Genomic DNA, 10,886 nt, shown 5'->3' on the forward strand with positions numbered 1-10,886 from the left:
GTCTTGCTCTGTTTTCTAGGCTGGAGTGCAGTGACACAATCTTGGCTTACTGCAACCTCTGTCTCCCGGGTTCAAGCAATTCTCCTGCCTCAGCCTCCCAAGTAGCTGGGATTACAAGTGCATGCCACTGCACCCAGCTAATTTTTGTATTTTTAATAGAGACAGGGTTTCACCATGTTGGCCAGGCTGGTCTTGAACTCCTGACCTCAAGTGACCTGCCCACCTCGGTCTTCTGAAGTGCTGGGATTACAGGTATGAGGCACCGTGCCAAGCCCACACCCTTTCATCTTCTACTGTTGAGGATTAACATCAACACCGTAAAAGCCATGCAAGCAAGGGCTTGAGTTTACCTTGTTGAATATTCTATTCCCCAGTACCTACAGAGAAGTAAATGCTGAATAAATATTTGTTCTAATAAGCAGAGGCAAGAAAACAAGTTAGGCAATATTGTATAACCTCTACTACCTTCTAATAAAATTTCTCTGGAACAGTTATATGAGTACTATAAAGATATCAAAATCCACAGCCCATAATATCTTTAAGCTTTAATATAAGATTTTGTTTTAATAATAGTTTGTATTTATTTTAAAGCAGTTTTAAAGCCACTTTTGTCATTTATTGATTCAAAATAAGCCAAATATCAAGGAATAATTTGTGTATTTTAAACTCATATGTAACTCTTCTTAGAGCTAAATTTTTATCTTTAAAGTCTAGGTTTCTTTCAGATCAGAATGTAGCTTCCAAAATGCAAAAAGGAGGTTAGTTATATCTGCAGTTCATAAACAGCTTGTCAATCATTGTAGAATTCATGAGCTCCATACATATTTATCACTGCATTCATTTTTAAACAAATATTGTGAAAGAGTGCACACAGTGTGAGAAATGTCACCTAAATGCTAAAAAAGGCCTGTAAATATCAATTCTTAATGGTAGGTTCCTTGTCTATCATCAAAATAAATATCAGCCACTTGTCCACTTTCAATTTTGCTGAATGCCACCTACTTACAAATTAGCTATAATGATTCAAAACACACAGTTCTATTTGGACCATGATTTCTCAATTTTCCTCCCCTTCCCCGAAATCATGATTTGAAAAATTAAATGTAAAAAGTATTTACAAACCTCCATCCATCCTTCTGGAGGTAACTGAAGGCTCCATCAACAACACTTGCAAAGAACTGCCCTCCTGTGATGAAGAGGGTATTAATGGTGACTAATCGGCCTCTTAAATTGGGTGGTGAGACCTCCGCAATGTACACTGGCACTGTCATAGAAGCAATGCCTGTAAAAACAATGAAAAGGAAACGTGAGACATTTACTCAAGATTTCTGTTGTTATAAATGCTAATGCTAGATTTAGGCATACACTTATGTATATGGGCAAAGGTTTACCACATATTTAAGTTTTTGTTCTTAACTAATTTGAGGCTACTGCAGACAAGTAAAAACGCATGTAAGATATCATTTTTCTTATTATCACTTGAAAGCCTACAAATGAAAGCACCCTAAAGGCTAAGATAATTTCAGAGTGCATGTAAGTATACTTTATAACTTCTTGAGGACTAAAAATACAAAACAAAATATTCTCTAGATAGAATGATTATGGAAATATTTTTAGTCTATATGGAAATGCAATCAGACAATCGTGAGAATAAAAAATTATCTTAGGATACATATTAACTATTCAAAGACATAATTAGATGCCAGTAAATGCACCAAAACTTTTCATTGGTTTACTAATAAAAAAATTCACATATTAAATCACCTTATTCAACTGGCTGGGTGTACATCTCAGAATAAAAGAGTTTTACAGCTAAGGTATATATAGTTACATTAGCTTTAAACTTTTTTTCTATCTGAAGTTAATGCAGCATTCTCTATTGTAGTGGTTCTAACTTCACTGATAACCAGAATTACTTATGCGACTTTTTTCTTTAAATAAAGTTGTTCCTACCTCACCCACCGCAGACCTACTAAGTAGAAAACTTCAAAGGTCAGGATGAGTTTGTCTTTTCAAAATTCTCCAGAGGTGATCTTGAGGCTTACTGTGTATTTAGAAACCTAAAGTTCTATAGTACAGAACATTGAACCAATCCAAATTATTTTTTAAAGTCTCCCCCTCTTGTGGCATCTGCAATTTCCATATATGTCTGATTATTTAGACTATTTTAGCATTTAGTATTATTTGGCCTGTTGTATTCATCCTTAACCAAAGGTTGGGCATCTATTAATTTGCTGTATCTAATCAATATTCACCAAAGCCTCCATAAAAAAAAAAGATTGCCTACAAAAATTTAATTTTTTTATATCTCTAGATATAATAAATCAATCCTTGGATTAAGCCAGTACATCAATAAAATGAATAAAACAGATCTATATAGAATTGCTTTTAACAAACTGCTTTTTAATGCATTTATGCTGGCAAAAAAAAATAGTTTGTATTGAAGGAATCAGTACTAAGAAACCTGCTGCTGTGTTTTCTTGTACAAGGGCTGCTGAGGGTGCTATTTATTACATTCCATAAAGCAGGAGACATTTCTCTATAGTCTCAGTAACTGCAATAGTTGTGCTTTTCTACAAGTGATTTTTGTTAGTTGAAGGCTAATCTAAATCACAGGGTTTTTTCTTCATTTCCCTTTTAATGTACACAAAGAGGCCTACCTCTACCCAATTTTTTGGACTTCAAGGTATTATTTTGTGACCCAAACTCTCTCCTAATGCCATAACAGTCTGTAATTTCTACTATTATATTTTTCATCTATTTTTATTTGCTTTATTATGTCTTTGAAGAAGGCAAATAAATACATAAATGAACAGAGAAATGAGATTTATTTAAGTAATACATATTTATTTGGGAAAATTCACTGTATTAGCACATAACTCCGGATAAGTAGTTATTAAATCTGCACACAAGTCAAACCATTTAGTCTCAGAACTAGATACTAATTTCCACCAATGCTACTGTAGTGGCTGTCAATAATTTTATGACTTTGAGTTTCATACAGTAGTAAGCATGTACTAATAGACACAGAATTAATAAATTATTAATTTACATTGTATTACTTGAATACATATTAACTTAAATGTATTAATTTACAATTAAATCATCACCTAAGCAAATGAAGTTTCCATTTGACTGCTAACCAATTTAGTAACACAGACCACCTTGAAACGCCCTCATCTGACTTGGAAAAAGGAAGCAAACATCTGCTACAAATGTTGACAAGGTACTTGTATATTCCTTTTAGTTCTCTTACTATTAAAACATCTCAAACTTTCATAAATCAAATAATAATTTATAATTTGGATTTCTTTTTCTGCTTTGGTCTGACTATAAACAGGACTTTGGTTGCTCTCTTTAGACAGAGATCTTACCATGTAGCCACAGAATTGAGTATGGGAATTCAGGACTGTGGTTTTAGGCAACACATGCTCATCAAAAAAAAATAATAATAACCCATAGATTTTACTTGATGGAAATGCAAGTATGTCCTCAGACTCTGATAAAGCTCGATTATTTAAAACACCAGAGCTTTGAAAGTAACACATACTGAAAAAGGGTCAAGACTGAAGACAGATTCACTGGATTTGGAGTTGAAAAGAACCATAAAAGACCTTACTTAAGCTGACAACACTGCGACAACTGCCTACACTCAGCAGATATTTTACAGGAACTAATTATCTTACTTAATCATCAGGACATCCCTTTAAAGGGCATGTAATTATCTCCATTTTTCATATCCCAGGTCACACAATGAGTAGGTAGAAGAATCAGAATTTAAAGCAGACAGGAAGATTCTAAAACCCAATTAAGATGGCACAAGCTATATGGACTGATCATCATAAATAACAGGAGGCTCTGGAACCAGTGGGTTTCAATTCCTGTCTCGCCACTTATCAGCTGGTTAAGTTTGGCAAACTTACTTAACGTTTCTGGGTCTGAAGTTCCTCATCTATTAAATGGGAAGAATAAAAGTAACTCTTTCATAGGAGTTGAGAGGATTCAATGAGTCAAATAGAACACCTAAAATTGTGCCTGACATAGAGAAGGTAGTTAATAATATCAGCAGTTATTTTTATTCTTATTCTCATCTCTAGTTGTGAAGCATCACCAACTCTTCCTATTCAATTCAACCCATAGTAGGTGACAGAATTATAAGAATGAGTACAAACAAATAAAACAGGGTCCCAGCTATGAAGGAAAGTATACAGAAGACCTACTCACAAAAGCATACAATCCAGAAAATAACTGCAAAATAACATGATAAAGGTCATAATAAAGCTATACACTGGATTCTACTGTGGCATGCTGACAATAATCAGGTGGTGGCTGGAAAGGTTGGGCAGACAATTCTGCATAGAAGAACAGGAGCTTAAAATACATGAAATGGCATGGGGTTTTCCGAGAGATAAATAGAAAACGTGAGAAGGAATATGTGTGCAGATAAGATGTGAGACACAGAGAGCACCCAAGTCTCATGGAAGCAGCAACCATTAAGCAGTATTTGTCAGATGCTAGGTCTGAGCTGGGCACTGTGTTAAGCACTTTGGAGATAGTGCTGTAGGAGAGAGACATGACCTCTGTCCTCATGGAGCTTAGGGTCTGCTAGTCAAGCGGAATGGGTCTTATGGTAGGGGAAATGTGAGGAATATCAGGCTATAGCAAAGGGACTGGCCCAGCCTAAGGAGTCAGAGGGGCCTTGAATGAAGTCATGTTTAAGCTGAGATGTAGTAAATGAGTAAGCAAGAGTAGGTTGGAGATAGGGGACAGCTGGGAGGTACTGCAGATCAACTTAGATAAAGGCCTTGAGGCAGAAAGAAATGCATCCTGCTGAGGAAGGGGGACTACGTTTAGAGAAACAGGCAAGGATCAAACACAGTGTAAAGAATCTTAAAGGTGAAATGAAGGGGTTGGTACACAGAAGTCTCTGAATAGGGTAGAAAAGGAAGATGCATGATCAGGTTCACATTTTTAAAGGATCATTCTGGTTGGAGTATGGAAAATTTATTGCAGGGAAGTAACATGTAAAGTGGCAGCAATGGAGATGGACTGAAATGATGAGATTTGAGAATTAAGTCTTTGGTATCTAGGCTAAAGAGAATATGGCTAGGATGGGAAGATAAGGAGAGGAGGAAGTTGAGGATGATGTTCTGATGTCAGGAAAAAGCAACTAGGAGCATGATGGGCACTTTGTACCGGGATAAGGAGGGTTAAAAATTAAGTTTGGGTGCAAGATAACAAAGTCAGGTCATAGAGGAATTGAGTCAGGTGTTTTGTAAAATATAGAAGTAGATAGTAAGTGGCTTGCTTGATGATGTGCTGTGAATATAGATTATTTACATGTGAGTGGTTCTACCCCCTCACTCTTTCCCCTACGCGATAAATAACCTGTCTTCTCCTTTATCCTCAAGGGAGAAATTGGTCTTTGTCAGACTAGTTCTTGGGATTTTATCATGCTGGGCAAAAAAAAGGCGGAGAAAAGAAAACATGGGCAAATAATGTGGTTTATAGGGAGAAGTTAAGAGCAAAAAAGGGCAGAAAGCAGTTGGGAATTGGGGTCAGTCTGGAGAAAATGGGAGCCTATAACAAAGGGAGTAAGCCTTGAGTGGCGAAACGAGGAGATGACAGCGAATTTAAGAAACAATGCTGATTTGTAACCTACCTACTATTATATTCTTCAAGAGACATAAGAGCAGTTCAGTCTTGCTATTGCTTTTAGTTGCTGGACTATATTTCTTCAAATGCAACATCAAACTGAGACTTGGCCAGGTGGGGCTTGGGAGTTATACAACTATGTGGAGCTCCAAGGATGGTTCTATGTGGACAATGCCCCTAACTGAAACTATGGAAATGGATAAGATCACTCAATGGCTTATGAGAAGAATGCTTAGAATAGAATCCTGAAACAGTCCAACAGCTAAGACCTAGGAGTGGGGAACTGAGAAAGCAGATGACCAGCAAATATCTACCTTTCCTTTCAATACTATGTTATTTTTAAAGTCTTTCTACATTATTGTTTTGTCTTATGTAAAATCATCCTATCAACAGGTGAGTGGGACAGGTATAATTTATTATCCCCCTATAAAAGGTAGTGAAGCTCAGTCCCAGAAACAGATATAAAGAGATTTTCAGAAAGTCACATGGCAAGTTAATGTCAAAATGGGTCCCACGGATCTAGGTCCCCTAACCTTTGTAATGTGTCATTCAAGGGCTGTGATCCTTTGGAAATGTCTCAGAAACATCTCATTTTTGACCTTATTACTTTGACTAGCATACATAAACTTCTAGAAGCAGAAGAGTTTCTTTCTTCCCTGCCCCTGTTGCCTGCTGAGTGACTTACTGCCCCCAGATGTCATGTTAAAGAGCCTGAACCAATTAGTAAGAAGAATGAAAACTGAATGTGATTAATTGTATGATTTGGGGCTAGACAAGTTTAAACCATAAAACTGCTTTACAAAACTGGAAAAGTAGGAGGATCCGTGCTCAGTCTACTCACATCTGCCCAATACGTACATGTTAAGCACAGAGCCTGTTAACTCTCCTTGCTTTTAATAAAAGCAACCCATGCAAACTATAATTTATGGATTTCTGAACATGGAGCTCACTTTTGGAAAACCTTGGAGATGAGACTATGTCATCCCAAAATCTACTTTCCACTTCAGGGAAACAAATGAAATTTTGTCCCTTGACAAAGCTCATTATTTTAATGAAGGAGGGATGGTTAAGTAAAACTACTGCTTAACTTTAGAGTCTATTTCAAATCACTATTATGTATTTGTGCAGTTCAGCCCTCAATTTATATAAACCACAGAAATATTCAAATAAATGAACAAAAACTTCCCCTGTTATTTCCCTAAAATCTGTCTTAAAGAAAGAAAATATATCAAGGCTCACATTTTTGCTAGGGTACTATTACTCAAAGATAATAATTTGAGATTTTCAAAATGAAGAGTTAAGTGCTTTAAAAATGAATGTAATAAATAATATTTAAATATGATCTAAATATTTAAAGTGCAGGAGAGTTCTACAAAGAGCTTTTGATTTATTTCCTATTCGAATCACTAACCAAATAAAATAAATGCCTGATAAGGAAAAAATAAGTTATTAATAGTCCATACTAAACTCATACATTGAGATTAACATAAGGGGCTGGGCACAGTGGCCCATGCCTGTAATCCCAGCACTTTGGGAGGCCAAGGCAGGCAGATCATGAGGTCAAGAGATAGAGACCATCCTGGCTAACATAGCGAAATCCCATCTCTACTAAAATACAAAAATTAGTTGGGTGTGGTGGTGCACGCCTGTAGTCCCAGCTACTCAAGAGGCAGAAGCAGGAGAATTGCTTGAAGCTGGGAGGCAAAGGTTGCAGTGAGCCGAGATCACGCCACTGCACTCCAGCCTGGCACCTGATGAAAGAGTGAGAGTCTGGTGAAAGAGTGAGACTCTGTCTAAAAAAAAAAAAAAAAAAAAAAAAAAAAGAAACTGTTACAAAAGGAGAAATGACTGTCACTGTCACCAAAATTAAAGTGTCATGTATCCATAGAATATTAAGTAAAAATATTTCATTAAAAAAACTGTGCCGGGTGCGGTGGCTCAAGCCTGTAATCCCAGCACTTTGGGAGGCCAAGGCGGGTGGATCACGAGGTCAAGAGATCGAGACCATCCATCCTGGTCAACATGGTGAAACCCCGTCTCTACTAAAAATACAAAACATTAGCTGGGCATGGTGGCGCTTGCCTGTAATCCCAGCTACTGAGGAGGTTGAGGCAGGAGAATTGCCTGAACCCAGGAGGCGGAGGTTGCGGTGAGCCGAGATCGCGCCATTGCNGTGAGCCGAGATCGCGCCATTGCACTCCAGCCTGGCACCTGATGAAAGAGTGAGAGTCTGGTGAAAGAGTGAGACTCTGTCTCAAAAAAAAAAAAAAGAAAGAAATTAACATAAGGAATACAATGGTATAAATTCCTGTTAACAGCTTATTAGAGTAAACATCACCACCAAAATCCATGTTGATGTTATTCTAAGTATTTTGAAAAAGCTCAACTTCTTAGAAAATTTCCTACAAGATTATAAGATCTACATCGATGAACACTCATTATCACACTTGGCTTGAGAAGTTTCACCAGAAAACTGCATCTCTGACACTGCACTGCAACCGGATTCACACACTACCACGCTGCCAAGCTGATTCACCATCTCAACAGCACAAAATACTCTGGAGTGCAGAAGTTGGCTTTCAAAAACGGCTGGAAGCCCTTTTAAAGGCCTGAGTCAGAAGTATAAATAATTTCATAACCAAATAGCATTAGAAAATCCTGTTGTGATGAATAAATACCCATGAATCACAGCTGTCTCTCAGCATAAGCCAGGCAGCAACTAATTAGCTTCTTAGAAGCACATCAAGCTACCTTTTAATAATAATGCTTCTTGAACAAGAAGGATTATGATGTTCTAATTTCATTTTGCAAATTATTGCTTTATTATTTCTAAAGAAATAATTTTCATAAAAAGAAACAGAATCTGTTAAAGGGATCAGTATCCCTTGATGTAGTTATTTTGGTTTGGCTATCTTGCTGAGGGCTGATATGTTAACATTTTTCCAAATAATCAGGTATCTACAGTTACCAGGTTGTTAACAATTTAGAATTCAGTTTCTACTTTTTTCTAGTAAGGCTTAAGACACTCAGAAAAGATGCTGGGAACCTTCAAAATGCACAAAATTCCAATAAAAAAATGCCTGTAACAGAAAAGTCAGGTTATGAGAAACATTCTCTCTATGGAGATAACTGGAAATATCAATGGTCTACAGGCTTAAATAGCTCTTAATAAATTATTATAAACATGTCATCAACCTTTTAACTCAGTGTGCTCTCCCATGGCCTAAAATGACCACTTTGGTGAGATTGTTTGAGAATATTCTATCTGCCTTTGTCCTTTTTCACTGGTAGTATCACAGTAGAGCCTGTTATTACATTTGTCTCTCCTAGCAGGACTACAAGCCTGTTAATGGAATGATCAGATTTCACGTATCTTCTGTACTGTAACTCGCCTAAGTGTCAAGCCTAAGGGCACAGAGTAAGTTATTAGTAAAAAGTTACTGATTAGTACTATGGAATGCATACAGAAAACTGTATTTTTTTAAACTAGTGTTAACTGATTGGCTTTAACTGATTGGTTTTCCTAATGATATTCATTAGGGAAAATTTGGAAACTACAGATAAGAAGTAAAGTGAATAAAAATCTCTTCTACACCCATAGATAACCAGTGTTTACATTTGGTTATAACTCTTAGTATTTTCTCTACAAATCTATAGTTTTCACTTGTACTGCATTTTCCTCCTCTTTAAAATATTCTTTTCCAAAAAGGGTCTCCAACTTCTTACATAAGCTAGGCAGGTACCACAAATATAAGAGGTCAACTGAGTGGACGATGTTAAGATGCTTGCATAACAGCTAAGGTACAACACATCCCACAGACCAAAAAAAAAAGCCAAACAAAACACATCTCTACAGAGCCACGTACCACAAGCCCTGGTTTGGTGTATTTGTAGTACAAAATCATTTAAAATAACAGTATAATATTCCAATATTAAGATATAACTTATGTAACCATTCCCTTCATAGTCCATGATAGATTCTTACATACACATGAGAACGGGAAGCCCGTAACTTTCAGATATTGAAAGTATGTTCTGCTTTTTGGAGAGAATATTCATCAATTAAATTAAGTTTAGTATCAGAATAATAGTGTTATAAAGAGAACACCACTGGATGAGACAGGCCAGGGAAAAAAACACAGAGAAAGAAAGAGTTTCTTGACAGGAAGTGATGCCAAAATAAGAAACTGATATCCAAGGAATTTCCTAAAATAGACTTAAGAGGTTCTAAATGTAAGGGAATGGTCACTGTATGAAATGGTACATAAGCAGAAGCAATATGCATTTCCACCTGACAAGTGGAATGCACAAAGGTTAATAAGAAATCAATAAGCTTTCCCCAAGGCAGTGAATTTAACAAGCAGCAACATAAGTGGTGCTTTGTCATATTTAACTCTATGTGACATCTAAAGGCAAATGTTCTAAGAACAACAATGTGGCCTAAATCAGAGCTAAGAGAATGTGAATCACCTGAATACAGATGATAATTGCATAGGTGTCAATGAAATGCACAAGAAATATGTACAGAATATGACTAGCCCAGGACTAGAATTTAGCTGCAGAAATGCTCATGCAATAAAGGGCTGAGGAGTAAAATAGAAGAAACAATTGAAGGAAATACTAGTGTTGCAAAATAATAAATGAACACAGCCCCCCAGTTTTTTCAAGCTGTTCTTCAATCTAAGATGATTTGACCTTGCCTAAAAAGCAGAAATGAAGAGCCACGAGGAGGGAAACAAATAAAAAGACAGTTAACTAAAATTAAATAGGGAAATGAGTAGCATAAGGAAGGATTGTAAAACACACAAATTTAATAGAACACACAAATAATAAGGAAAGTACAGCCCATACTGGTGCTAGGATTACAGGCGTGAGCCACCACACCCGGCCTTGGACATAGTAAAGAGCAGAAATGAAGCTATGTGAAGTCTGAATCAGAAATATGGATCAATTTCATATGCTCTCCGTGATCAGAAAGCAAAGGAAATTGCAATGATAAAAGATACTTTTGACAAAGAAACCATTATAAGGAAAATAAATGGGCTAAGGTATAGGAGCTAAAGTTGGAAACATCCTAGACAATTTTCTGATTTGCAAGGTTAAAAAACATTGATTTTGGGCCGGGCGCGGTGGCTCACGCCTGTAATCCCAGCACTTTGGGAGGCCGAGGCGGGTGGATCACGAGGTCAAGAGATCGAGACCATCCTGGTCAACATGGTGAAACCCCGTCT

The 10,886-nt window shown here is 36.7% G+C and overlaps 1 protein-coding gene across 1 annotated transcript in view; it reads right to left on the minus strand.

Annotated features, from left to right (window-relative positions):
• Positions 1 to 10,886, minus strand: part of SLC2A13 (solute carrier family 2 member 13) — a 351,864-nt gene that overhangs the window by 280,236 nt on the left and 60,742 nt on the right. The window contains exon 2 of the mRNA XM_017512770.2: positions 1,123 to 1,282. Coding sequence (XP_017368259.1) covers positions 1,123 to 1,282 — 160 coding nt within the window. The remainder of the gene's footprint in view (positions 1 to 1,122; positions 1,283 to 10,886) is intronic.

This window comes from Cebus imitator, unplaced genomic scaffold (assembly GCF_001604975.1).
Source record: "Cebus imitator isolate Cc_AM_T3 unplaced genomic scaffold, Cebus_imitator-1.0 Scaffold477, whole genome shotgun sequence".
In the NCBI taxonomy this organism is placed as follows: domain Eukaryota; kingdom Metazoa; phylum Chordata; class Mammalia; order Primates; family Cebidae; genus Cebus; species Cebus imitator.